This window comes from Onychostruthus taczanowskii, unplaced genomic scaffold (genome assembly GCF_017590055.1).
Source record: "Onychostruthus taczanowskii isolate IOZ18803 unplaced genomic scaffold, ASM1759005v1 scaffold84, whole genome shotgun sequence".
Classification (NCBI taxonomy): domain Eukaryota; kingdom Metazoa; phylum Chordata; class Aves; order Passeriformes; family Passeridae; genus Onychostruthus; species Onychostruthus taczanowskii.
The window spans coordinates 2,964,493-2,992,327 of record NW_024506332.1 but is presented as its reverse complement, the minus strand read 5'-3'; the positions used below and the strand labels follow the sequence as shown (position 1 = coordinate 2,992,327).

Sequence of the window (27,835 nt, the reverse complement as noted above, 5' to 3'; positions counted from 1 at the left end):
CAAGCCCCACGGTGACATGTGTTTATTGCAGACAGGGGTGGGGGGTGGGCAACCGGACAAGGCGATGGCCGGGGACCCCCAGCCCGCACACCCCAGGGTGGGGGGCTGGTGGGAAGCTGTGAGAGCCAGGCTGGGCTTGCTGGGGCCTCCCCTCCCAGGCAGTCCCCACTCTCAGACCCCTAAGTACCATGCCAGGGAAACCCGTATGTTTCAGGGGCTCATGCCCAGCTGCTGGCCATGAGGGGTGGGCCTGCAGCCCCCCCAAATGCCAGGGCTATGGGGAGCACCCCTGCTGCTCCCTGACACAGGGGGTGCAAACCCCAGGGGATGGCTGTGGTCTCTGCCCGCTCCCAGGTGTCCTCACAACCCCCCAGTGAGGAGGTGAAGGAGGGGGAAGCCAGGAAACCCCCCCTCCAAGGGCTGGGCAGAGGGCAGGGGCAGCACAGCCCCCTGGGGATACCCTGGAGTGGGGCTGGTGAGAGGATTTGGGGGTGCCAGGTGGGCAGGGTGCTGGCAGAGGCAGGCAGGGGCAGGCTTCCCCATCCCCACTGCCCATCCCCAGCACCCATCTCCACCTGTGAGGGGCAAAGCTGCCCAGTGCTAGGGCAGGGAGAGCTCCACATCCCCAGAAACCCCAGAAGCAGTATCCTCCTCCACCAAAAACAGTAATTATGTCACCCAACGCGACCCAACACGCTCCCTCTATTCCAGAAAAACACGGAGCACCGGCAGCTCGAGGTGAGGGGAGGGGAGAGGAGGGGAGGAGAGGGGTCCTGGTGCCCGGGTTGCCGTGGTGACAGGATGTAAATCTGCCCACTTCCTCAGGCTTCCCCACACAGCACGGATGGGTGCCGGCAGCGTGGATCACTGAGTCCCGGGCACTGGCGCTGGCTGTGAGGATCCTGGTGGGCATCCAGGGGCCGGGAGGTCGCCTCTCCCTGCTTTATTTTTCAGTTGTTTTTGCCACTGTCAAAACTGGACGGCGCCGGGGGAGATGTTGAACATGGAGGGGTCGAATTTCTGGCCGCGGAATGGCGAGCCCTCGGTGTCCCAGCCCTTCTTTAACATCTCATGCACCTTCTGCAAAGAGGCCGCAGCTTCTGTCAGCCCGGGGTGAGGCCACGCTGCTCCCCACACCCCTGCTCTGCCCTGCAGCTCATCCCACGGGCCTTGGGGCTGCATGGCCACCTGACCCATGGGAAGGGGTGTGGGCAGCAGTCCCCCTTCCTCCCTGGCTGGCAGTGGTCATTGCTAAGGGCACACAGCACTTCTGTGCCTGGGAAAGGGCAGACAGCACCCAGGGCAGCACCAGGCAGCGCCATGTGGGTCCAGCCCTGAGCAGGGCCAGCTTGGGAGAAGGGCAGGGATGTGGGGCCCATCCCTGGTACAGGGGGTCTGGGCTTACAGGCACCTGCCAGGGTGCCAGGAAGGGGAAGACAGGAGTGCATGGCAAAAGACTGACCAGCAGAACCTCACCCCCCAAATGTTAGTGTGGGGGGACACGTGAGGAGGAGCTCTGAGATGGAGCAGAGCCATGGGGCTCCTTCTCCTGGGGATGGGACTCTTGAAAGGCAGGTGGGTGGGCCAGGCTGGGCTGGTGGCACAAGGTAGCCAGCACCTACCAGCTCATGGCTCTGGGGCTTGCCCTGCAGCTTCTGGTGGTAGTCAAAGGTGAGGCGATCCAGCACGGCATGCTCCTCCTCGTCCACCGTGGCCATGGAGCGCTCCTTGTTGATCTTGTCAATGTCGATCTGCTCCTCACCCTCCAGGATGGCATTCCACCAGTACTCATCCCCCTTGTTCAGGCTGATCTGGGGACAAGGTGTGGGTCAGCGAAGGGGGAGAGGAGCCCCTGTCCTGCCCAGGAGGTGGTACCCCTGCCCACCTCACAGCTCCGTGGCAGGGATGCAGAGCTCTGACAGCAGCGTGGCGCTTGCCCACGAGTGGAAGTCAAGCTCATACTAAGCCTCACAGCTGGCAGAGGGGGAGGGATGCTTGTGCCTCCCTCCCTCAGCAGCCAAAGGCTTTGCACAACCCTGCTGTGGGCCCCCACAGCCCCAGCTCAAGCCCTGAGGAGGAAATCTCAGCCCACGCTACGGCTCTAAGACAGGACCAGTGTCCCCAGCAGTGCCTGCCTGGGGGTGACACTGGCCTGGGGCCACACGGCTGACACAGCAGCAGTGACAGAGGCCAGGACTGTCGGATGAGGAGGCTGTGTCCAGTGCAGTGTGGGGCCAGGGCTCCTGCTGTGGCAGTGCAGCCATCTTGCCTTTCCCTAACCTAGAGGGAACCTCGGCCTCCCCTGGCTCTGGCTGGGTGGGTGACAAAGGAGGCAAGGACATCACCTGCTGCCCTGTGCCACCCCTGCTGACTGCCAGCACCTGCTTCCCGTGGTGCCACAGCTCAGCAGCAGTCCTGGAGGGACAAGGACAGGGATGTCTCCCTGCTCCAGCCAACATCCTCACTGGGAAAAGCCTCCTGCTGTAGTCACAGGCATCCTGATGGCAGTGCCATGGACAGAGCTGGCTGGGCAGCAGGGCTGTGCTGGGCCAGCATGGGGCATCCTGCAACGGGAACTCCAACTTGCTTTTAGCTTTTCCAGGAAGAGTGGGCTGCTTCCTCCCATGTTATTTTAGCACTAATCCCAGCAGCAGGGCAGATTTATGGCATTCGTCGGCCCCTGCAAAATCATCAATAAAGGCAGACAATACAATTTGCTCAAACCTCCCAGGAAGCTCAATAGCTCCGGAGGGGAGAACACGGACAGCCATTCCTGTTACGGAGCCAAGCTTCTCTGTGGTGTGAAGAAAAGGAACCAATTAATACAGGAGGGGGTGGCTGGGGTTTAATCCTTCTGGGAGAGCAGAGCCGGTAAAATATTCCAGCTTGGGGAAGGCGTTAGTTTTTCCAGCTAGACAGGCATGCTTGTTCTCTTTTTAATTGCACAGTTCCACTTTGGAGGGGAGGGAGAGCCACCACCGAGGGTTTGCTCCTGGGCTTCCCAACCCTGGGTGGGCAGGTGGGGGAGTGGAGGAGCCCCCAGAACATCACCCTAAGGCAGAAAGCAAAGGGAGGGGTGGCAGTCCCAACTGTCCACCCTTGCAGCAGGAGCACCCTTCAGGCTCCTCAGGTTTGGAACATGAGGGATGACCCTGTGGTGCTGCTGGCAATCTGTGAACTTCCCCAGCTCTGCCTGGTGGGTCCCAATGGGGTAAAAGCCCAGCTGGGTCTTTTGGGGTACACAAGGAGGCAGGAACAGCCTCTGCAACAGTGGCCTGAGGAGAGGGAGGCTTGCAGGAGGCATACCCCCCTGCTGTATCTGAGGCAGTGTCCTCGTGCCACAGCCAGTGCCCAAGATATGAGCTCTCAGCCACTCCAGGATGGGCCGTTCCCTGGAAAAACACCAGGGTAATGATGGAGTGCAAGGAGGATTGCTGCAGGAACAATGGGACACTCGGCAGGAGAGACCCTCCAGCAGGTGACAGGCATCACTGGCATGGACACAGCGTCACGTCCCATCTGCACACCCCACTGGGAAGGTCACACCCCTCATTGTCAGTGCTGGGCTTCACAGTAGCACAAGGTTTCCTCTTTGATGCCAAATACCTTGTCAAACCTGGAGAGATGCTGCCAAGGGGTGTAAGTAGGTCTTGGGAGGACAACCTCTACCTGCTGGCTTTCCTGTTGGAACCACAGCAGCCAAAGTCACCTCCAAAGTCACTGTGAGGTGTTTAGGGGGACAGAGGAGGCAGCAATGCCATTCTCAGCAGTGGGGAAGGGCAGGGCTGAGCACCACTGAACTGCATCCCCTCAGCCTCATGGCTCACACGATGGCAAGCAAGACTGCAATAAATGTTCAAGGCAGGACTTGCTGACAAAAGCCCAAGCGTGGAAAACAAAGGCTGAGAGGAAGAGAAAAAGAGAAGGAATGGGAGAAAAATCCTCCACAACGAAAATAATACCAAAAGGAGTTGTGCACAACACCCAGTGGGGATTGCTAAAAACAGCGAGGTTATTTTAATCTCACTTTCAACAAGCAAGCGGGTGTGACAGAGAAGGGAGAGCACAGGGATGACACCCAGGACCAGGGTAGCGTGCAGCATGCCACAGGCAGGGACACGATCCTGGGACAAAATCCTGAGCAGGAGGAATGGACAGGCCCCCACCCCACGTCACCAGAGCACTGAGGAACAATGCCAGCTGGATTCTGCCGCCGTGCACACGGGTGTGCCAAAGGATGAGATGAGAAACATGTTGGTGTCAGGCTGGGCTCCAGCTGGGAGAGCTCCATGGAGCAGGAGGCGGAAGGCAGAGTGGTCTCTGAATGCTGGTGAGGGGAGTTCTGGGGCTGCTGGAGTGCCAGTGACATAATGAAGATGATATATGAATAAGAACACCGGGCAGGATGGGGGAAGCAGAACTAGGATGGGTTGTAAGGCAAAAAAATCTTCCCAGGATAAGAGCTGGAGGAGAAGGGAGTCTGCTCGTGGCACGCCCATGGATGGCATCCCAGAAGGGAGCCGGGAGGAGGCCAGGGAGGTTGAGGACAGTGAAAAAGCTGTTACTGCAGCCACCTAAATAATCTGGGGATCTTGAAAGTCCCTGACATGTGCTGCAAGAGGACACAGGACTCAACAGCCTCTCTGCATGGAACTGAGACCTTTTCAGACAGACAGGACCAAGAAAGAGAGATTCCACCTCCTTGGCACCAAGACCCAAGTTCTGCTGCAGGGATCACCTCAATTCACAGACCATGAACATGCAGCACGGACAGGGCCACCAAGGTGTCCCAAGAAGTCCCCAAGGCAGGCAGGATCTCCTTGGACGCCAGCACTGGTAATGGGTGAGTTCAGCTTTGGCTACTACATCCACACCCTGCCAGAGAATGCCACCCCTGGTCCCACAGGGAGGGCAGGTGGCACCTTGCAGCATCTTGCAGGAGGGGGACAGCCCAACTGCTGCATTTGGAGCTCACGGAGAGCAATGCACAAACTGGGGCACAGACAGGGTCCATACACCCCATAAGCTCCAAATAAACCCCAATGGCCCCATCCAGGCACTGAATGAAGCAATGCATTGCCACAGGGTGGGTGTCCCCTGATGAATGAATCGGGAGGAGGCGCAAACCACTCCTGGCTACTCAGCACACGGAAAAAGGAGATGCTCTTGGGCGAGGATTACTCACTCTGCTCCAGTTACCTTACAATTCTTCAAGCGAGATCTCATCCCACCATCAATATGCTGGCAGCCAGCTGGAGATCCTCACAAGCCTGGGCTCGTGCTATTCGAGGCAAGACCCAGCTCTGGGCTTGGGGGTGAAGGGAGCACTCTGCTCCCCACGCTGCCCGCGGCCACTCCAGGAGGTACCCAGCCTCGCTCCACCCGCGCCGTTCCCAGCCTCTGACGGGTGCTGCAGAGACACTGCCTCCCTTGCTGATGCTGGGAACACCCACCAGGGACTTCCAGACTTCCATCCACACCGTGGAGCAGCCACCCATTGGGCCACCTCCTCTTCAACGGGTTTATGCCTTTCCCGGATTGTTTCTTTGTCCCAGATAAGTTAATTTTCAAGATTTTTATGAATATTTACAAAATGCAGGTTAAGGATGTCACTATCACATCCCTTCAATGGCCTAGCAGCATTGGAGAAGCTCCTCTCCCTTGCAGGGACCTCACTCAACCCTTTGGCACCAGCCTGTTAGTCAAGGTACATCCCTGCGGATCAGCAGGGGTCGAGTGGCACTGTGCAGCCTCCCCATGCACAGGATTCCTGACTGACAGCACATTTCCACTCCATTTCCACTGTCAGGGCTTGGATTTGGGTGCTCATCTGCTGCCACTCTTGTGCCATAGGGAGAAAGGCTTAGAGCCAGCTCACTCCCTCCCAGGAGCCAGCATGCGTCCCCTCCTGGGTCTCACAACAGCTTTGGGACTCCTGAAATTCTGCTGGAAAAGTCTCTGGGTGGAAAAGAATAGGGCAAAGATGGTCACAGGCAGCAAAATCCTGCTCCTAGCACAATCCTGGCCCCCAAAGTGGCACATAAACTTTGGAAACTGTTTGACTCTCAAGATCCCAGGGTGAAGAGCAGAACTCCTGCAGCAGCTCCAGCTGTGAACACAGCTGAACTCACACCCTCAGCCTGAACATCTGGAGCGCTTCAGAAATGAGGCTTGGGGCTGGGAACCCACCAATAATACACAGCTGGGCATCAGCTGCCCTGAGACCTCCTCAACAGGGATGATTTGGGACAACAGGCACACAGCAAACCACAGGCCTGCTGTGGCAGTGGAGCCACAGTGTCCACCTCAAACAGGGCAAGTAGGAATCCCATGACAGGACAGGAAGGAATGGTGGGGAACAGGCACCTGCCAAGATGGTCAGAGTGGGGCCAGGAGAATTGGCAAGCAGAGTCAGCAAGGGCAGGTGTGCAGGACCAGCCCTGCAGTGCAGGGCCCCGTGCTGGGACTGAGGACAGGGACAACCCTCAAGTGACAGCTGTGCTGTCCCCTCAGCTGGAGCTGGGGACCCCTTTGCCCAGCCTGACAGTCATGCTGACAGGCAAGTCAGGAGCAGGAGGCAAGGGCACCTCAGCTGGAGCTGGGGACCCCTTTGCCCAGCCTGACAGTCGTGCTGCCCAGCCCACACCCTGAAAGGCAAGTCAGAAGCAGAAGGCAAGGGCGGCATGAGCCAGACGTTGGACAGGCAAAGGCAGACACATCTAGAGCTGCCTCAAACTTCCAGCTGCTCCAGTTTCCTAGGTTAAGCATGGCAGAGCTGCGAGCCAAGGAGACACAGCTGGTGTGGACCACCCTTACCAAAATACACTTGCCAGGCTCCAGGCTCCACAGGGAACTCTCCGTGTTGATCTTGTGGGTGAGTTTCCCTTCCATGAGGACGCGTTGGCTGCTTCCATCCAGCACTGCTACACGAATTGCACCACTGCTGATATCCACAGACACCTGGAAACAAAGACAGACACAATAACCCCAAAGGCTCCTGCTTCCCTTCTCACTCTGCAAGCTGGGGTCTGGGGTCAAGTGCACTTGCAGGGGATGAGAGAGAGAAGAGCTTCCAGCCCTGCCTGTAGCAGCAGGGTGAGAATCCTGCTGTTCTCTCATAGCAAAAAGCGACAGTTTGGAGGAGAGAGGGAACCTCTTCAGGGAAGGAAAAGCAGTACAGCCCTGCAACTGGGGGGACCCCTGAAGGTTCAAGGCAGCTGGTTCTACCCCATGCCTCAGTTTCCCCTCAAAGAAGACCAGTAATGCTACAGGCCTCCAAACAGCATTCAAAGGCTGGACATCTACTCGCTGTGAGAGAGCTCTTTAGGGGTGTGCTGTCACTGTGACAAGCTGGGCACGAGTGTGTGTGATCCTGGTAGCTGAGCAGGGGCTGACAGAGTATGGGTTCCTACCCTAGGGCTGCAGCAGGTCATCCCCTGTTTGCTGCACCATGCTGAAATTCGCTCCTTGGCTCTGCTTCTGCTGCTGGAGCCAGCACTGGGCTCAGCCCAGGCCTCCCATCGGGTGTGTGAGGAGGGGCCTCCTGTGTGCAGGAGGAATGCTGCAGCACGCTTTCCTGGCTCCCTGCTACAGGGGCAGCTCCGTCCCCAGGAACGGGGCCAGCTCCCGCCCACAGCAGCCATATGGGGAACCCTGCTCCGACCTGCCATGCAGGTGACACGGCTGTCCCCTGGGGAGACAGAGGCAGGCTGTGAGAGGCACGCAGTACCCTTGGTCTCTGTAGAGACCATATGTTCTCTCTTGTCCCCTCCAGCCCTGAGGTGCCGCCAGCAGAGCCCGTGCCAAGCCAGGGGATGTAGGGAGGACCTGGCTGGGAAGGGGCAGGTTTGTGGCCCCCAGCGCTGGCCCGAGAGGAGGAGACTGCAGTGAGATTTGCCTGCATTCTCTCCCAGAGTTCCCCCAGATCTTCCTCCTGCTCTGCAGATCTCATTTGAAATGTTATTACATTATCCATTACCTAGGAGACTTCCAGCAGCTCACTAGCTCCACGCAGGCAGAAGGCAGGCAGAGCTGCTCCAGCCAGGCAGGGCACGGCGGCTGTGTGTGACTGATGTCACCAGGGCACAGCCCCCTGCCTGCTGTGTGCTCCGGCAGGAGCAGGGCAGGCCCAGCACACACTGCACAGCCTGACGTGGGACTGAGCTCCAGTGGGAGCTGGGAGCAGGACCCTGCTCACAGGGGATCGGGGAAGGGACGTGAGGATGGCACAGGACAGCAGGCTGTCAGCTGGCATGTGGCTGTGGCCAGCCTCTGCAAGAGCAGCTGCCCTGGGATGAAGACACCTCCAGAGGAGGTGCTCCCTCCATGGAGCAGCTCCCTCCAGCCCAGTGCTGAACCTCACTGCAGAGAGGAGCCATGGGGATGAGGCTCTGCCCTCCACCACCACCATCTGCTCAGGTTCTGGGGAGCAGGGACAGAGCTACTGAAGCTGGGCTCTCAGCACGGTACAGAGCCTGCCCAGAAAGCACCAAGGGGAAAAAGGCAAGGTGACTCCTAAGCTGGAGACCTGGAAAGCACAGGTCTGTGCCAGGCATCGTGTCTGTGGGTTCTGCATGGACAAGAACAACCAAATGTGAGAGGGTTTTATTCACAGGTGGCTGCACAGGGTATCTGGTGGGGCCAAGGGACACCTTTTATGTATGCTCTGGGACCAGCAATGCATTGGGAGAGGGAGCAGAGAAACCCAAACAGAAGAGATACAGTCTGGAAAGACTTCACCTGGCCACTTTGCTGTGCAAGTAGACAACACGAGAAGCAATTGCAACACCTGCTTCTACCTGCACCTAGCAAGAAGGTCCCACCCAGCACACCAGCCTCCCAGGAGTAGGGACAGGGACAGCACATGCCCTGCTGGAGAGCCCTGCCCCTCTGTGCATGGAGGGACATGTCTGAGGAGACTCACATGTGCACAAGGACCATGGACAGCCCACACCTCAGGGAAGGCCAAGAGCAACCCACAGTGCTCTGGCAGCTCTGAAGCTTCTTGTCCCTCCCCCTGTGCTCCCTGTGAGCACCTCTGCTCCCCAGATCACCTGGCTGCCCACAGGGAAAGCTGGCTCTCGTTTGTGTGCTGTGGCCTTCTCACCACAGTGATTTCTGTGCACTCTGCACACCCACGCAGCTCAAACAAGCAAATACAAACTCAGAGAGGAATCGAGCTTGTCTCCTTTTGAGTTCAGCAGAGAGAGGCCTGGAGTCATCATCTCCATCTGAGTGCTCAGATCCTCGGGCCTCTGTTGTGCCCACAGCACATCAGAGAGGGGGGGAGCATGGAGGAAGATGCTCTCACCCAATCAATCACCCATTCCTGCTCCAAGGACACCTGAGCTCCATACAAGGAAACCTTAAGCTTACCAGAGCAAAATGTGCCATAGCAACAGCCTGAAACCCAAAAAGTGTCATAAGGAAGACTGTGAGCAGTATTAGAGTTGGGTGCACTCTAAGCCCAGGGACCAAATGGGGAAATTTTTAATCTTGCCTTGGCAGGCAGAAGCCAAAAACCTGGTAATTTTTTCAAAATATGAAGTTGTCTGAATGCAAGAGAATGTTGCTCTTGTGCAAGTACCCATGAACAACGTGTCCAAAGTACATGGAGCTTCTAAATTGCTCTGAGTCCTTCTGCTCTGGCCCAAGACCCAGCTTGTCTGTTCTCATTCCCCCAAGGCTGGGAATACACAGAATCATTTGGAAATGGAAACTCAGCTGCCAACAGGAGCCCCAAGATGGACAGATGAACAAAACACCAAGAAAAAGAGTGCAAGGAGAAGGGAAGTCCAGCATGTGAACAACCAATTGCTTCAAGAGGCAGCGTGGGCAAGTACTGGGCAAGGGTAGGCAGAGCCATGCCATGGGCACTGCCATGGGCAGGGGGTGTCTTGAAGCCCCTTTGCCCCCTCTGAGGGGCAGGGACTCTTCCACAGTGATGGCACCTTCTTGAACCAAGGAAAGGTCAGGAAACCATATCCTGTCTCCACTGCTGTGAGCTCCTGCAGGCTCCTGAACCTCTCATGGCCAAGGATGGAGCAGACAGAGCCCTGTGCGGGGTTTTTGGCAAGAACACAACTTCCCTGGCATGGAGGAAACTTCCCTAGTCAGGGAGAGGAATCGTGATCAAAGTTTGAGGCGGAGGGATGGAATATCCATCTGGACACCCCAGAATCCTTTCAAGAAACAGTCTGGGTTTGCTTTAGAGACCCACTGGGAGAGATGCATCTTCCTGGCGCCCTGCTGTGCCTGTGACAGCCGTGTGCCCCCTCACCCCTCTGGCCCGGGCTGCTGCTGCTGCTGCCAGTGACATTCCTTGGCATGCTGAGGAGCTGTGTAGGCTGAAGCCAGTGACAAACTCCAGCGTGCTCCTTTCAGCCATCCTGGAAGCAGAGGAGAGCAGGAGGTGGGGGAGCACAGGCTTCCCAAATGGAAAAGTACAGAGGGAAGGGCAGCACTTGGGAAAGAGCTCTCAGTCCAACCAAGGCCAGCCATGGGCACACTCCTTCTGGGTCCCTGACCAGGAGGGAACAGAAATGGTGCAGGAAAAACAATGTGACCACAAGCAGAAAAGGGAAGTTCCTGCCTGAGCCAAAGAGAGAGGCAGACCTCTCTGTGCAGGAAGGCAGCCAGGGGGAGGGGCTGGCCCGCAGCCTCCACCCCAGGCCGGCTCCCTTCCATCTAGAGCAGGTCAAGCCACACAGGGGCTGTGCCTGATCCAGCTCCCCAGTGCCAGAGGAGCCGTTCCAGCAGCTCCTGTTCCAAACAGAAGGCAGAAGACACTCAGAGCCAGAGGAACAACTGAGGAAGGGCATCCATCCCCAGCCAGGCTCCGAAACACACGTGTGAGCATGCAGGTAGTGGAAGCAGAAAGAAAAAGCACAGAAAGGGTGAGGCAGTGGCAGGAAACCTAGCTGAGATGCAGCAGAGGACACTGCAGCACAACAGGAACACGGACACGCTGTGATCTCAGTCCTCACTAGACTCACACTGTGGAATAAGGCACAACCACATCTTGGTCCTTCAATACAAAACACAGCCTCCCAGGAAAGCTGTGCACCCCAATGGAAATGCTAAAGAGATGCCACTCACATCACTTTACCTGTTTGCCTTTGACAATGTGCTTGGGCACAGGCACTTTAATTTCCAGGTCACTGTAATCTTGGGACCAGGTGTAATTCTCTCGCACAGCTCCATTGTAGCTGTCAGGGTTGGTCTGGAACTGCTCCTGTCTCCTGGTGGGGGGAGAAAGGGGAGACAGGTTAAATGTCAGGAAGATCAGAGCCTGGAGAGAGCAGGAAGCCTGAGAACAGGATGCAAGAAACCACAAGGGAGGGCATAGCCTCTGCTTGGTCCTCCTACAGCATCTCAAGGGTGGGTTCCTGCCCAGTCTCTCCTCCACTGCTGGCTCTGTGGAAGGCAGCAGGTCCAAGTAAGCAGCCACAGGACAGAGGGACCCCAGCCACCCTGCCCACTGTGGGTGATCCATAGTTCCATCTCCACAGTCTGCTGCAGCAACAGTCAGGAGGCTGAAAGGACAACTGGGTGAGACACACGATGGTTTGGCTGCCCAAAGGGTGCAGAGTCGGCCCCCAGTGGGCCCAAGGTGCCTTCCTGGCCACCTCTGCTCCAGGGCAGAGTTCCTCGTTCCCTCCACTTCCCATCACAGCTGGAGCAGGGACACTGGCACGTGTTGGGTGTGAGCTGTCCCACAAGCCACTGTCATGGCTGCAGAGGTGGTGGCCTGTGGTTGTAACCTGAAAACACAGCACTGGTTCTCCTCACCCTGATTTTAACATTTGGGAAAAGCACCAGCTGTTATGAGCAGGGCAACTGTTCACATGGAGGTGATGGAGGTGATGGAGCTGGGGCCCAGGATGCCTCAAGAGCCATCCCAGAGTGCCTGGACATCACTCTGAGCACAACACTGCCCCTCCCACCTGTGGAAATGCCAGAAAAGCTGAGGAGATGCCTGCAGGGGTAAGAAGGAGTTTATCAGATCAATAAGCAATAATCAATACAGTGTTTCCAGCCAAGGAAGGAGATCACCTATAGCCCTTTAAACTGCTGGGCTGGGGAGCTATTCCACCGAACCCTCACAGAGAGGGCTTTCAAACAAAATCAAATCTCTTCTAAAGATAGCTGTGGTGCTAACAAAAGGCAGAGTTATTTTAAAATGTTTTGATACCCACCTAGGCTTCAATGTAGAGCTGGATAAACATGGGGCTCAGGGACTTACATAAAGGGGGGGCTGGAGAAGAGCAGCCCCAGGGCACAGAGAGCCCTGGGGAGCCTATGTTCCTGTGCCCCACTGCCTTCCTGGCACCCCCACTCCGGGGGGCCCTCACTAGTATGGGGTGGGGCTGGCTCCAGCAGCACAGTGCCCTGAGGGTTATGTAAGAGCCATCTATTTAAATTAAATTAGGCTGTAAGACAGCCGGAGGGGGCTGTCGACGTGGCTGCGCGCACCTCCCCATTTTTTTTCTCCGTGTTTTTTTTTTTTGCTCCGGGGGCACCAAGGGCTCCACCTGCCCAGCTCCACCTGTGCACCGGGTGCTTCTGATCCGCTCCCAGGCACCCAAGGCTCTGCTGGGACTGGCGGCGTTCACAGGCTCCCAGCCTCCAGCTGGCCATTTCAGGGGGCATCGCATCATTTTTCGGGCATGTTGGCCTTGCCTGGCAGTCGCCCATTGGGTGCCCATTGCCATGGAAACAGGGTTGGCATGGCAGCAGCACCGGGCTGGTGCGTTGGCTCCAGCTGTCGCTTCCCAGCCGCCCCCGGATTGTAGGAGTCAGGCAGGCTGGAGGGCGAGAAGCCGATGGTGCAGCGACCAGGGGCTGTGCCGACAGGGTCTGCAGGGCCAGGGCTCACCCCCGTGGGAAGCCAACGTGCAGGGGCACGGCCCCAGGCACCGTCTCATGTGTCCCCTGGTCCCCACCTAGGAACAGCCCCGTGGGGGCACCCAGCTCGGCTCTCAAGGCACAGCTGTCTCAGAGACCACCCTGCATCAGCCCCTGGCAGGGAGGAGGCTCTGTGTGCAGCCCGGGACAGCCTGGCTGGTTAAATGCCCTCACTAGATGTTTACCCATGCTGTGGCATCTGCCCAGGCACGGCACAGCTTCGTGGGACTCCTTCCCTCCAGCCCAGCTTGGCCACAAGGCCACACGGTGAACCAGAGGACAAATCTGACCAGATTTTAAACCCAGCTGGGTTTTTTTTTCCTTCTAAGAAAGTGTTTCCTTCTAAGCAGTGTGGGCCACTTTCTGTTCTTCTGTGACCTTCAGGGGCAGCAGCATGGAGGGGGTTTTGACACCCCACAGTCCTTCCTGCACCACCCTTCAGTTCCCTGCAGCCTCTCTCCATGAGAAGCCCAGTTTTCTGGCCAAGGCAGAGCTCCTCCCAAACCTGCCAGCAAGTCACCTGGAGGAAGCTGGGAATTTCCATTCCAGCAATCACAAAAGAACCAGACAAGAACCATCAAACACCTGTTTCCCCTGGCCTGTTCCCCTCCCAGCCTCTCCTGGGAAAAACTCAACAGGGAGCAGGAGGAGGCAGTGGCCTTGTGCCCAGCCAAGGCTCATGAGACCAGATGCAGATCATCAAAGATGGGAGAAATCCACTGGTACAAAGGCACACACGGTGAGATGCCAGCTGCAAACGCCACACAGGCTCAGCATGGATAAATACAGCAATCCCTCACTGCCACAAAGCCACCAGGTCTGCCCTGGATGTGCCTTTTCCTCCTCAGGAGGAGAGCACCAGGGCAGGGCAGATCCCATCCAGGCAGTTCTGGATGTTTTAGCCCCACTCAGAGATTACCAAACACAATCTCACTGCCTGTGAGGGCACGAGTGGACTCACCAGCCCCACAGCCAGTGTTAGCTGTGCAACAGGGAAACTGAGGCAGGCCTTGCTCTGCAGGGACTTTGCCCAATGTCTCTCTGCACAGCACAGGGACTGCACAGGTGACAGCAGCCTTACTCCCAGCCCAAGTGTCTGTCCTTCTCCAGAGCTGCTACTGTGCCAAAACTGGAGCACAGCCAGTTGAAGGAGGGACGTGTCACTGCCACCTCTGCCACCACGTGCAGCTCACTGGACAAGCTCAGCCCCACTGCCTCGGCCCTGCAGCCCCTCATCCAGCTTTAGGGGGAGAAGTTCCCCCTTGTGCCCAAACCTCCCTCCAGCCATGGCTGCTCATCCTGGGGATGTGAGTTCCAGTGTCATCACTTCTCCACTCCTCTCCTCCCCAACAAACAGTCCAAATCCCTCCAGATGTTTGCCAAGACACCACCAACCTCTGCTTCAGCTCTGTTTCCAATGTCAAAATTCCATGCAATGGGCTTTGTACCCCTGAACAGGATCACTGGAGGACTCACGAAGCCTGGATAATTTCACTGCCAGTGTAACTGCCAGCTCTGGAGCCATGGAGGATCCAGGGTGGTGAAGGCAGGCCGCAGCCTTGTTAGGCACTGCTGACAAATGGCTGACAGCTCTACCACCTCCTGGAGCAACTCTTCCTTTCCTGGACGTTTTCCAACCAGATCTCTGCCTGGTCCAACTGTGCTTAGCACACACCAGTGGCACTCCAGAATTGGACCCTGCTCCTTGGCTGGGAGGCAGCTTCCCTCACCATTCACAGGAGACAGCTCTGGCTCACAGCAGGCTGGGCCAAGCCATGCCACCACGCTGGAGGTGGCTCTCCTGGCCAAAGGCATCTGTCACGTTGTCTCAAGAGCACTCTGTGCAGAGGGTGAGAGAACCTCTGCACCAACATCACAGTTCCTGCTCCCATCCCCAGACCCAGCAGCTGAAGAGAAAGGTCAGGTGCAGCCCACAGCGTGGGTTGGGTGGTGATTGTCCCAGCAGAATGGCTGCTCCTGGTGTGATGGTCACTCACCAGACTGCCTGGGGCAGCTGGTGGCAGGACTGAGGGAAGGGAGGGTGACAAAGCACCAGCTTTTAAACCCAAGGGTTTGGCACTGCGTGCACTTGGCTGCCGGGTGGTGGGGATGGTGGGGGTGGGTCTATGTGTTCTGTCTTGTTCTATTTTTGCTCGCAATGTGTCATTTTGGGGGAGGTGAAACCTTTAACAATGCACCGTCGAGAAGCAGCCGATCTGTTTCCCACTCCTCAGAGCCACATGGCGCAGCCGCTGCGCTGTCCCTGGAGCCACTCCCTCCCTACACACGGCGAGACCCTCGGCAGCCACGCAAGGGGACAAGGCTCCCTGAGAGGTGGTGGTGCTGTCCCCGTGGGCATGCTGGATGGCTGAGGATTGAGCTGTATGTCAAACCCCATACAGAGATTTCTGGGCATTTCTTACTCCGGGATTCCCAGCTCCGTGGGTTGGTGACGCACGATGGATGAGCTGAGCAATGTGGAAATGGCAGCAGCAATCCTCGCTCTGTGGACAGTCAGCTGAACACGTTTCTGTCCTTGGAGCTCAACAGCTGCAGCACCAACTCTGTCAACACAGTGCTGGACACAAACGAAGAGCAGGAACCAAACACACCAAAGGATCTGTGGTTGAGCTGAGAAGAAGCAGGGCAGCTCACCGAGTTCCTCTTCACTGAGGAGTTTTGGTGCAAGCACGCAAAAGTTGAGGAAAAGACACCCAAAGTGCCTCAAGCACCAGGAAGGTCTGTGCACCCCAAAAAGCTGCTACCAAGCTTCAGCCAAAGCTAAAAAAAAACAGCTTCTAAGATGATTTTGAAGAGGGTAAAGTGTACCCTCTGCTCCTCAGGGCTCCAATGTGGGTGCTGTAGCAACAAGTAGGGAAGCCAGAGGTTTAACCGCATCAGAAAGCTGCATTCCCAAAGCTGCAGGGACCGTGTGCACGGAAAATCCCAGCTTTGCACTCCTTCTGCAAGCAAGCTGCAAAGGAGCCTCCCCCCCCAACCTCCAGATTTAACATCTTTTGGCATCAAAACATCAGGACAGTTGCACTTTCTGTCTCTGGGTTCTGCCTGGGAAGTGCCAGGGTTGGAAAACGTAGACTGCAGCTCCCAGACCTTCGCTGGGGTCCAGGAGGCACCCAGGGCTCCACAAAGGCTTCTTTGTACCAGCACTTCAACTAATGAGGGTTCTGGCACAGCACTAAGCAAGCTGAATGCCAAATCCCTTCCTTTACAGTTCAAGTCACACTGCAGTCAATAAGCTTCAGGATCCACTCTGATCCCCTGTGATCCATCTCTGACACTCCCTGTCCAGCAGCAAGCTCCAGCCCTGAGCAGCAGTGGTCCAGGGCCCTCCCAGAGTCACACTGCAGTCAATAAGCTTCAGGATCCACTCTGATCCCCTGTGATCCATCTCTGACACTCCTTGTCCAGCAGCAAGCCCTCCCAATCCTCAGGATTTCTTCCAATCCAAGTGTGTTTGGTCTGCTGGAGAACCACCCAAATCCCGTTTTGGAAAGTCTTCTTCACCCCCAAAGTGGGTAGAAGTCTGCCAACAGTTGCCCATAGCCCATTATCCCTGGGGTCCTCAGCACACACCTCCAGGACTGCACTGTGCAGTTTGGTGATCCTGCTCTCAAAAACAGAAAGTGAAAAATGCAAACCAGTGCATTCCCCCTCACTTTGAAACCTGAGGCACAGCCCAGCCAGGAAGTGCAGCCCAGGCTCAAGCCTGCAGTGCCCACCATCAGCCTTACAAGGATCACAGAACCATGGAATTATTTCAGTTGGAAAAACCCTCTGAGACCATCAAGTCCAATTGTGTCCCCAGACCGTCAAGGCCACCACTAACTCACGTACACAAGTGTCAAATCTGCACGTTTGTTAAACTCCCCAGGGATAAGTACTCCATCATTGCCCTGGGCAGCCTGTGCCAGGGCTAGACAGCCCTTTCCATGAAAGAATCTTTCCAATATCCAGCCTAAACCTCCCCTGGCACAACTTGAGGCTGTTTCCTGTTGTGCAGTCCCTTGTTGTCTAGGAGCAGAGCCAGATCCCCACCTGGCTCCTCGCTCCTGTCAGACAGCTGTCAAGAGTAAGAAGGTTCCCCCTGAGCCTCCTTTTCTCCAGGATAAGCCCCTCCAGCTCTCTCAGCTGCTCCTCATATGACTGGTACTCCACAGAGTACAGTTCCTTCAGGAAGCCTCAGAGCTTCAACTTACCACCAGGATGGGACTAACAACCAAAATTCAAGCCCATCAAGACACATTCCCCTAGATGCCATTGTGTCACCAAGCTCGGGTGACACAGTGGGAAGGGGTCAAGGCTCCTGGGTGCCAGGTGCCCCAGACACCACCCACATGATGCCTTTGCTGCTGTACCCAGCAGCCAACCAACAAATCCACCCACCTCCTCTGCATGTGGAGCCCCCACCAGCCCCACCGAGATGCTCTGCCCCCCTCCCTGCTGGGGGACAGCCTTGCTCTTTTCCAAGCTCGCTCACTCCAGGAGAGCTTTTAGCCTTCCCTTTTGCGTCCCGAGTTATTTACAGAGCTGTTCCACAGCGCCAGCTTACTGACATCAGGCAAGTGGAAATGCCACCACCGGCTCGCACAAGAGTGCTGGAGTGCCAGCACCAGGGGGCTAAATTTCACTGCTGCTGGGATATTTAGGTCAAGGACAGCAGGACATGCCACTGTCTGGAAAAGACCCCTGGGATCTTCATTGTTTGCACAGAGCTTATACAACCTTGGGCTTCGGAGATCTCCTGAGAGAGAGACCTACACGCAGCCAGCCAGGCTGCCCTGGGAAACGGGGAGAAGGCCAAAGGAAGCCAGTGGGACTGAGCTGTGGGAATGGAGGACAAGGTGGCCTCTCAGACCCCTGCACCACCAACATAACCTGGCCCAATCCAGGTAGTTTCCCACGTTAGGCCCCTTTTGGTGAACACTGCAATATTAAACCAAGCATACAGTGATTGCTTTTTTACCTAAGAATTGGGCACATGCTGTCCCTTGGTTTCCAGCCCTGGGATTTTCTGCTTGTTGAGAGAAAAATTTATAGGTTTTAATTTAGTTATTTTTGGTCCCAGGACCTAATTTTGGAGCTCAGTACCTTGGTAGGGCAACCAAAAGCCTTGGCAGTTCAGTGCAGCACAGGGAAGCTGGCACTCTGCTGCTGATCTCAGCTACCCAACCGGAGGGGCCTGGTGCTCCAGGAGAACACTGGAAAATTGGACCCTGACTGTTCCTCATCATCTGTAAAAGGCCTGAGTGACAAGGGCTGCGCCAGAAAGGGCTAAGGGATTTCACCCTCAGCTCAAGTGTTTCAGCCCTTTGAAAGGAGGCTTCCTGAGCAGTTAAGTTCCCACCACCATGGGAGAAAGCATATGGATTAAAATAATTCTCCCAGCAGGAATGGCTTCTCTCCATTGCAAGAAAGACTCCACTTAGCAAAGATGACTTAAGTTACATTTCCCTGCTTCCCTCAGCATTACTTGGATACATTCCTCCCAGAAACCAAACACAAGAGCACTGTGAGTGCAGTGCTGCAGACCCTGAGGGCCAAAGACAAGGACACACTGGGGTGTGTCAGCAGAAGAAGTCTCACCAACACAGAGCTCCTGTGAAGCTGTTGCTCCCACCTGAGAACACTGCCAGCATTGGAGAGAGCTGGGAAGGGAGGAAAAGGGGTTGGAGTGATGTCACTTTACTGTGAGAGGTACCATGTGGCTGGGAGAGGATTTCCTGGCCTCGCTGCAAAAGCAGAACAGGCAAGGAGAAAAGAAACACCAGTGGGTCCACATACAAGCATGGGGATGGCCCTCAGAACACTGGAGAATCGTGTAGGAGCACAAGGATGCTCAAGTGAGAAACAAGCATGGAAATGATGACCCTTCAGCCCAAAAACAGACTAAAAGGGGGAAATGGACATGATAGAAAAACCCCACAGAGGGCAGAGAAGGGGACTGGGGACCCACTCAATGCCACTTCATCTGCACAGAGAAAACAGCCCCACATGGCAGTGCTGCACAGCAGGGACCTGCTGCAGGATGCTGTTGCAGAGTCCCCCAACATGGGAGGGCTGAAATTCAGAAAGAAAAGGGAAAATAATCCCCCCAAAGGGCTGAAGGACCAAGTGCTTAGAAAGCCGCTGAGCCACTATGTATCAGGGTAGGGTGAAAGCACAGAGAAAGTATCACTGCACTGCTCATTCTGTTCTTCTCCTCTTCCCCCAGCATCTGCTGCTGATGGAGACAGGATATGGGGCCAGATGGAGCTCGGCTGTATCAGGTCAGGCCGTTCTCCGAGCTCTGTCTGACTCCTGCTCGTGACAGGCCTTGGCCGTGCTGGAGGAATTCCCTGTGCACAGCCCCACGTGCATAAGAGGAATCGGAACCAGGACAGATTCTCCTTAAATATGGATCAAGATCAACTCCTTTCTAGGTCAGGCTGGAAAAACAGCACGGACTCCGAGGTGAGCTCATCAGGAAAGTCCATAGGGGCAGTGGGGAAGGAAACCAGTTTAACTGGCTTCTGGTCTGGACAGTCCCAGACAAAACTGCTGAGCACCTAAGGGTTCCCCTCCCTTCTGAATGGAAAAGGCTTGAGAGGGGAAACCTTGGGACAACACAGTCTCTGAGTCAAACAAAACCAGCCTTGACTTCAGCAGCAACAGCTCCTCTTCATAGCCCTGCTCCTCCACAGAGGGTGACCAGCAGTGAAATTCCTGTCCTCGGCACCTCAAGGAGGATGCAGCCATGCCAGGAAGCCCATCCTGCAGGCACCTCACAACAAAATGCCATCTGGGCTTCCAGCAAAGCCAAGCCGTTGCTAAGTTGAGTTAGATTCACACAGGCGCCTCATGGAAATTTCCCAGAGCACTGCTGTGTCATCCCAGGGATGCTCCCAGCGCGGCTCACAAAGGGTTAACTCCAGGTCGCCAGGGGCTCTGGGAATGGGAGTGCTGGGTCTCAGGAGAGAGCTGGAATGTTAAGAGTCAGCTCACCAGTTCAATCCAGCCAGCAAGCCAGGGAGTACCCCAGGGATTTTTGTAGGTCACTGCTGAGCCCCATCACCACAGGGATGGCAGAGCAGTGCCAGGGACACCAGACTGGTGGGGGCTCACCTGGACCAGGTGAGTGGGGCACTCGGCGTGGCCAGGCCCTGCTGCTCAGCAGCAGCCTGTCTGCCCCTTCCTTGGCACACTGTGTGCATGGGGTGAGTGGAGCCCCTTCCCCAGTCACAGAGTCCAGAACACTTGAAGGGTCTCCTTCAAGGCCCCACAAAGTGAGGAGCCATGAAGAGCCCCCTCCTCACCTCAGCCCACTCCTCTTTCCTCTCCACAGCACAGAAGGTGAATGGCTGAGGCCACAGAGACCCCAGGGTTTCATTCTGCCCTGCATGTTGCTGTGTCCAGCAGCAGCCAAAGGCTTCCTCAGGAACGAGGCACTGGCATATCCTGCTGGGCCCACCTGGCACGGTGTTCCGTGCCCCAGTGGCCCTGCTTCCAGCCCTGGCTGTGCTGTCCACACCCAAAGATCCTCCTCTCAGAGACATCAGTTGCCCAGATGATCTCCAAGGTACAGACCAGAACTGCCCCATCCTGAGCACACCTGGCTGGAGCATCTGGGAGAGACACAAAAGCTGGAGGGAGAAACACATGAAGGTGAGACATTCACCATCATGCACAGGCTTCCAGGACTGCCCTTCCCAGCCTCCTGCACTACCTCCTGCCCATACACAGAGTAAGAGAAGGGACTCACAGGACAGGGGGATGAGAGCTTCTCCCCCAGTTCACACTGGGAGAAAGCAAGGAGCAGAGGGAAGCCAGGAACCAAAGTCATAAAGCACAAGCACAGGCCGGGCTGCGCAGTGCCACACGTGGGCTGCCAGGCTCTATTTTAAATGCTGTGTGGCAAATATATGCAGGATGGAATCCAAGCTGGGGGAAGGGGAGGGTGCTGGGCAGCAGAGGTGTTCAAAATTAGGAGCTGAGCTCAGGCAAGGATGGCTTCTGGGAGCAGATGGGGGAAGAGCCAGAGCTGGGACTGTGCAGCTGCAACGCGAGGAAGAACAGCCCCGTGGTGAGGTGTGAGGAAGGCTGTGCCCTGCTACCCTCCTGGCAAGGCAGGGACTGCAAGAGAGCTGCAACAACTGGGGTAGCTGCAAGAAGAGCCTGGCTTCTTCTGTGGCACAGAGACCTCTGTCCCAGCTCCTGGCACGAGAGTCACCCCAAAGACACCTCAGTGCTCAGTGTATTTACAGCAGCTGCTGCTGGCTGATCTGGCACAGCAACAAAGAGGAATTGATTCACCTGCCTTTCCCAAGTGGGGAAGGTGAGGGAGTTGGGGAGACCTGGCAGAGCCCCAGGCTGAGCCCTGAAAACCTCCACACCTGTAAAACAGGCTTGATTCATCTGGATCGACCCTGAAAAAGCTGCTACCATCTCCCTGTGCTTCGTAAGATGTTCCCAACCAACACCCCAGCATGCGGGCGCAGCGCGAGGCTCTGATGGGAGCTGGCAGATCTGGGATGGTACCTGCCCTACATTTCCAGAGCCGTCAGGTTGACAGAATGAGCAAGTTTTTATATAGATTCTAGTGGCAGCGGTTTTCTTCACCAGCGGCTGGAGGGGCGGGGGGAAGGAAAGGAGATGGAAAATATTTTTGTTTAAGCTCTTTTCTGCATTCCTGCTGCCAGAGTTGTGCATTACTCATGCGCCCCTCGTACCCAGGCTGGTAGCTCTGGGTTTTGCTCAGAAGGAAGGGGCTGTGGAGAATTAAGCAGTTGGTTAAATTATTAATAGTCTGTCGGGGGGTGCCCGCCCGGCCCCCACTGCCTTTCCGGGGGCTCCAGTGCCCCCCAGAGGCATTGAAACCAACTACAGCGCCCTGACAGACCCGCGGGCTCCTCTGCCCTACTTCAAGCCCGCAGACACCCCACTCTCCTGGCCTGGAAACCACCAGACTCCTGCCACTGGGACGGGGCCTGCAGCACCTGGCCTCACCCACCACGAGTCTGAACTGGGCAGGCACTGGGGGCTGCAGGTGTTCCACCCCACCAGCGAGTGTGGGGTGGTGGGAGCAGTAAGAGAAGAGGGAGAAGAGCCCATTGGGGAGGGCAGAAGTTGCAGTGGCAGCTCTGTGCAGCAGAAGGCACCTTCTATTCGTGGCAGCACCCAGGGGAGAGCTGCCACGCATGGCTTGGTGCTCAATGCCAAGGCTGCAGGCTGTGAAACAGCACCTGAGTGTCTGAGGTCTGACAGGGGCCAAGCTGCAGCAGTGCCAGGACACACTCAGAGGGTGGCGCATGCAAGGGTTGAGTTTTAACCAGGCTCTCACCAGACACAGCAGAAACCATCCCTCTTGGCTCCACCACACTTGCTGTCAGACCAATCCTGCTCTCACACGAGCTCCCACCTTCCTTCCTGATCCCTCCAGTTTCCTCCCTGCAGCCCTGACGTTTGTTTCAAGCAGCTGAACTCTCCTCACATCAGCTGCTGCCCCACAACCAAAGTCCTGAGGTGAAACTCCTCGGGGCAAACCACAGCAAACGTGGCCTGCACAGGGACATGAGCAGCTGGCACTCAGCCCAGCCCAGCTCCCTCTGCTCACAGCTTCATCTCCAACCTCTCCCTCTCTTCTCCACTGGGAGAGAGCTGGGCTGGACACACCCAGGCCTCTCTGTGCACTCTGGCACTTGCAATTTTGCTTGCTAATTTTGACTTGCTAATTTTGCTCAGGGATCGGGGTCAGACTGGCAGCCCCAGAGACAATCCACCTTTACCAAGGGAGCTCCACCACACACATTGCAGATTATTTCATTTTTGCCTTCTGGCTTATCTTTATCCCGTGGGATACACATCAGTTACACATAAGTCCTTTCTCCTCCTCCCACTGGGCCATGTGACTCCCCAGGCACCTTGCTGGTCCCGTTTCCCCCTCCCCTAATGGTGCCCACCCCAAGGCTCTTCCCCAACACAGAGCTCAGGCTCTCCTCCAACACGGCCTCCAGCCAAGGCTGCAGACCCTGACTCCACCATTGTCCTAGAATAATGGAATCGTGGAATACCCTGAGCTGGAAGGCACCCACGAGGATCACTGAGTCCAGCTCCTGCCCTTGCACAGGACAACCTCAACAATGCCACCATTTGCCCGAGAGCATTGTCCAAATGCTCCTTGAGCTCTGGCAGCCTTGAAGCCGTGACCATGGAGCCTGTTTGAGTGCCCAACCACCTCCTGGGAGAAGAACCAAACCTCTCCACTCCTGCCACTTATCATTCCACTGTTCCCAAGATTTTGTTCACCACACTGTCCTTTCCATATGCCAAGGCATATGGAATATGCCCCAAAGTCTGAGCTCTGAATTCTCTCTGCCCCTCAGGGGCATCAGCCATCCCAGTCCTTACAGGATTTGGGGTTCTTCCAGTGGTCCACTTCTTCTGGCAGCTTGCTCTTCCCAAAGACATGTCCAAAACTGGCTGGGAGGAGGGATCACCAGCCCAAGCTTCCCTCTCACCAAGCAGTGGGACAGCAGGACAAGGCACAGCAAAGCCCCACGTATGGTCAGGATTGTGGTGGTGATCAGAGAGGGTCAGCACAGCCATCACAAGGCTCTGACCACAAAACACACCAGGGAGGGGAGCAGGAGATGGGATCTGCACAGCCAGCTCACAGCATCGCTCCCCCGACCTGGTCAGCAAAGAAACACAGGAGTTTGAGCCTCAGTGAGGCATCAGGACCCTGAGTAAGGGCTGGGCAGCTCTGACTTGGCTCAGGTCAAGGTGATGCCAGGGAAGGATGAGTGAAGCCTGTCCAGGACCTGCATTCAGGTACACGGTTCAGAGAGGCCATGCTGGCCCTCCACAGCTCACACCTTGCTGCTCAGCAGAGCCAGACTGCAAGTGTCCCAGGAGCTGTGGAAGGACTTTGACACAAAGACATCACTGCACAAATGGAGGCTGCTTGGCACTGCTGGAAAGCCACCAAGCCCAGCTAAAGAGAAAACTCTGCAGCACTTGCTTGTTCTTCAAAGCTGGCCCTGCTCTGAGCCAAGGGCTGGGCCAGAGAGCTCCAGAGGGCTCCAAACTCCTTTGGCTGCTGCAGGCCCCTGTCACACAGGCAGTTCTGCCAGCACCACCTCACAGGTACTGCAGGTACCTGTGCACACTCCCAGGTGTTGCAGGTACCTATGCACACTCCCAGCACCAACTCCCAGGTGTTGCAGGTACCTGTGCACACTCCCAGCACCAAATCACAGGTACTGCAGGTACCTGTGCACACTCCCAGGTGTTGCAGGTACCTGTGCACACTCCCATACAGCTTCTGGGATGTCTCCCAGCATGCCAGGGAGTCCAGCACTAACAAAAAGGTTGCAGGCTGGTGCCAGGACTTCCTCGTGAGCTTTAGCAGGTGCCAGAAAAGGGACAGTGCACACCATAACCAGTTTGTGGAGGAGCTGCATGGCCCAGCCCCGCTCTGTTGGGCCACATACAGGATATGTCACTTCCCCTGCTCAGAGCAGAGTGGGAAACCCTGAACCACCCACAGGACAACAACTGCTGCCCTCCTGTGGGGAGCCACACAACGCCTGCAAGGGAAATCCTCACAGCCTCCTGAAGGAAGTGCCTGCAGAGGAAGGCCAAAACCCAAAAAGGGCTGTGCAGGGAACAGTGGATACCCTGCCCACGGCTTTGCCTCCCCTCCCCAGGAGCACGAAGAAAGTGAGAGACCCTTACGTGGGCAGCTCTGCGGGGGCAGCAGCCCCTGGAGGCTCCACTGACTCTGGGCTGGGGGCTGCAGCACCGGGGGCTGCAGCAGATTCCTGCGTGCCCGCAGCTTCCCCGGCATCTGCGGCTGGGATGTGCTCCGTTGTCTCCACCTCAATCTCCTGAGCTGCAGGACACAGCTTCACCCTCTCAGCGGCTGCGGCTGCCTCCTCCTCCTCCTCCTTCTTCCTCAGCTTGGCCTCCAGCTCGCGGCGCCTCTTCTCGTCGTCCTGCCTGGCCATGCGTTCGAACACCCGGAATGCCTGCCAGGGAAAGAGCACGGCCAGTCAGTGTTGTGGTGCAGGATTCATTTGGTGTGTTCTGTTACCCCCTAAAGCTATAATGGTTCGGTCCTGGGATCCCCCTCTCCCCCTCCCCTGGAACCTCTCTCTCTGAGGGTGTCAATTCGTTCTCTCCTCCCCTGTTTCCCTGGTTACCTTCTGTCAATCCCTCCCCAAGTTCCTGTCCATCACCCACTATCTCCTTCCCTTATTCCAGAAAGGTCTCCTTTCTTCGGTGGGTGATTGGATCGGGAACAAGGGTCCCTCCCTGTCACATTCCCTACTGGCTAGCCGGCATGTTTCTCACGAGTTTGTTCACTCCCCAATTCTCTTTCATTGGTCGATGTGTTGTGTTCCCACCCCCTTTATAAGCTGCTGTTTTCCCTGACTCGTGGTCCCTGCTCGGCTGGTGCACTGGAGTAATAAAAGGCTCTGGATTTTACCCCCATGGAGGGACCCTCCCTTCTTTCTTCTACTTCGCCTGCCTGCTGCTCCCTGCTGCCCCTTGCTGAGGCGCTCCCGGGACGCCCCGGCGCATCTAGGGAGTGCCCCCCCCGGCTGTCGGCTGCCGTGCCTTCAGCTCAGCCGGTGCGCCCGCCTCCCTGCCCGGGGGAGGAGAGAAACTCGGACAGCAGCACAGCAAGTCAGCAGCACCCCAGCTCTGCCACAGCAGCAAAGGAGCAGCACAGCACCCTTGGGCACCTGCTGCTTCCTGCCCTTCCTCTCTGCGCCACGCAGCTGCCCCGAGCTGCTCCAGTCACCGCAAAAACAGCTGATGACTCCCAACGGCTGCGTCAGGCGCACCTCAGAAACGCCTGGGAGCACTTTGGAATTGTTTCTAGCATTGTGTTCTCAGAGCCAACCTCAGCCCAGCCTGGGAAGAGGGCTGGTTACTCCAGGGAAAAGCAGAGTGGTGAGATTCAGCTCTTGGCTGGGAGGGGGTTCTGAGACAGCCCCTCCTTACCCCACATTGCGCAGGGCTCACCCAGGGACCATCCGCAAGCCTGGACTCAGACAAAGCCTCCAGCAGGCAAGCAGGATGAGCTGCCCCAGGAGAAGCTGCAGGACAGCTGAGCTGGCACTGGCTGTGCCCAAAGAGACAGGTGCAGGAGAAGATGTGATCCCAGGAGATGCAATCCTACCCCTCACCTTGGCCTCCAGCCAAGCCTGTCCAGTGCAGGCTGCAGGTCAGGCGTGAAGCCCACAGCTGCAGCGAGGGGTGATGGCCACTCACACCCTGCATCCTCTTCCTCAACGGGCTGCCACCCCACTGCCAGGCTCTGGCACTCCAAACATGCTCCAAAAAGTGTGCAAGCAGCCAACACAGCCCTCCTTCACTTCCCAGGAATGTTTTGGAGGCAGATTTAGTGCTTCCAGCAGTGGACTGGCACAGCTGCCCCATTTGAGTCTTGCCCAGGGTCCAGGAAGGGCAGGACAAAGGACATGGCCCAGGGAGGGCTCCTGCCAGCACAGCCACAACAGGACAGGAGCCACTCACCCCACTGTCCTCCCCACGCAGTGAGCACAGGGCAGGGCGTGGCAGAGGTGAGTACCTGCGTGGATCACACAAAACAACACCTCACAACTGTGTCAGCTGCAGCTGAGCGAGGATGAGGAGGAAAGAGCCCCTTCCACACCGTCCCCACCCTCTGGGTGCCTCCGGTGGCAGCCACGAGGCCGCCCTAACGCCTTCCCATGGCAGGAACGCTGCGCCTCCTGCACTGTGCCCAGCGCCAAAGCTCTCGAGGGGACACCGGACAGGAACCCGAGCTCGGGCAAGCTCCGAGCGGATGTCACAGCCCGGCTCTTCCCTCTCCTCATCTCCTTACGCGGGTGGCGCTTTCCCCCGCTTCAAGGGACCTCTCCTGCCTTCCTCTGCGCTCCTCCAGGCAGCGCCGGTGCCCCGGGGGCTGCTGCGCTGCCCCCCCGCTCCGCCCGGTGCTAACCCCGCCGCCGGCGCCACACGAACACCGCCCAGCCGGGGAGACACGGCCCGTGCGGCTCGGCCCCGCGGCAGCGACAGCCCGGGCCGCCGGCGAGGCCAGGCCGCGCCATCCCCCCGGGCGCCGCAGGGCCATGGCCTGCGCCGCGCCGGGCGGGAAGCCCAGGCGGTCCCCGGGCCGCAGAAGGAGCCGATAGAAGTCGGTCTTGCGGTAGAGGAAGCCGAAGAGGATGCGCAGGAACTCCTCCACGTTGCCGACATGCTGCAGGATGCCCAGCAGCGCCTGGTCGTACATGTCAGTGAGCGCGGCCTCCATGGCGGCCCGGGGCCCGCTGTCACGGCAACGGGTTCGACCGCACTTCCGGTCCGCCCGGAACCCGCCTCGCGCACTTCTATTCCGGCCGCCCGGGAGGCCCCTCCCGCCCGCCGAGCGTTCCAAGGCCCTCCCGGCCCCCCGGTGGCTCCGCTGCGGCCTCCAGGCGCCTCCCGGCAGCAGCAGCGCACGCCCAGACCCCGCGCCCGCGCGTCCCCGGTGTCCCACTGCCCGGACCCTCCGTGTCCCCCGTGCCCCGGCCTCCCCCTCCCCTCGCCATTCCCCGCTCTGCCCCGCGGGGGGCGGCTGCCGCTCCCGCTCCGCGCCTGCAGGTGGCGCCCGAGCCACGCCGCCGCCGCTCGGGGGCGGGGACAGGACCGGGCGCGGCACCGGAAGCGGCACCGGAAGCGGAAGCGGCCCCGGCGGCTCTCGGGCGCTGCGTTCGGGGCTGGGGGAGCTCCCGAGTCGTCCTCGCTCCGGCCCCGCTCTCTGGCGCGGTGACCCCGGCCGCTGTGCCCCCCGGGCCGCTCCTCGGCTGTGCACGCAGCTCCTGGGGCGCACCGTGCCGGAGCTCCCCGCGCCAGCAGCGATCCCATCGGCTGCGCCCCGTGGCCGGCTCGGTCGGGGCTG

At 57.6% G+C, this 27,835-nt stretch overlaps 1 protein-coding gene across 1 annotated transcript; it reads right to left on the bottom strand.

Annotated features, from left to right (window-relative positions):
* Positions 1-7: 7 nt before the first annotated feature.
* NUDCD3 (NudC domain containing 3) lies at positions 8-27,508 on the bottom strand. Its single transcript, XM_041424864.1, has 6 exons — positions 27,021-27,508; positions 24,640-24,936; positions 11,108-11,240; positions 6,817-6,960; positions 1,623-1,811; positions 8-1,080 (listed from the first exon to the last, which is right to left on the bottom strand). The coding sequence occupies exons 1-6, from the start codon at positions 27,206-27,208 to the stop codon at positions 970-972; spliced, it is 1,062 nt and encodes a 353-aa protein (XP_041280798.1). The 5' UTR covers positions 27,209-27,508; the 3' UTR covers positions 8-969.
* Between the last annotated feature and the right edge of the window lie 327 nt (positions 27,509-27,835).

Bases quoted from the DNA above. Each gene is read 5' to 3' on its own strand.
- NUDCD3 (XM_041424864.1), bottom strand. From the start codon at position 27,208: ATGGAGGCCGCGCTCACTGACATGTACGACCAGGCGCTGCTGGGCATC. The intron at 6,961-11,107 runs GTAAAGTGATGT...CTTTGTTTCCAG, and splicing joins ACATTGTCAAAGGCAAACAG to GTGTCTGTGGATATCAGCAG. The intron at 1,081-1,622 runs GTAGGTGCTGGC...GCCTCTTTGCAG, and splicing joins AGCCCCAGAGCCATGAGCTG to AAGGTGCATGAGATGTTAAA.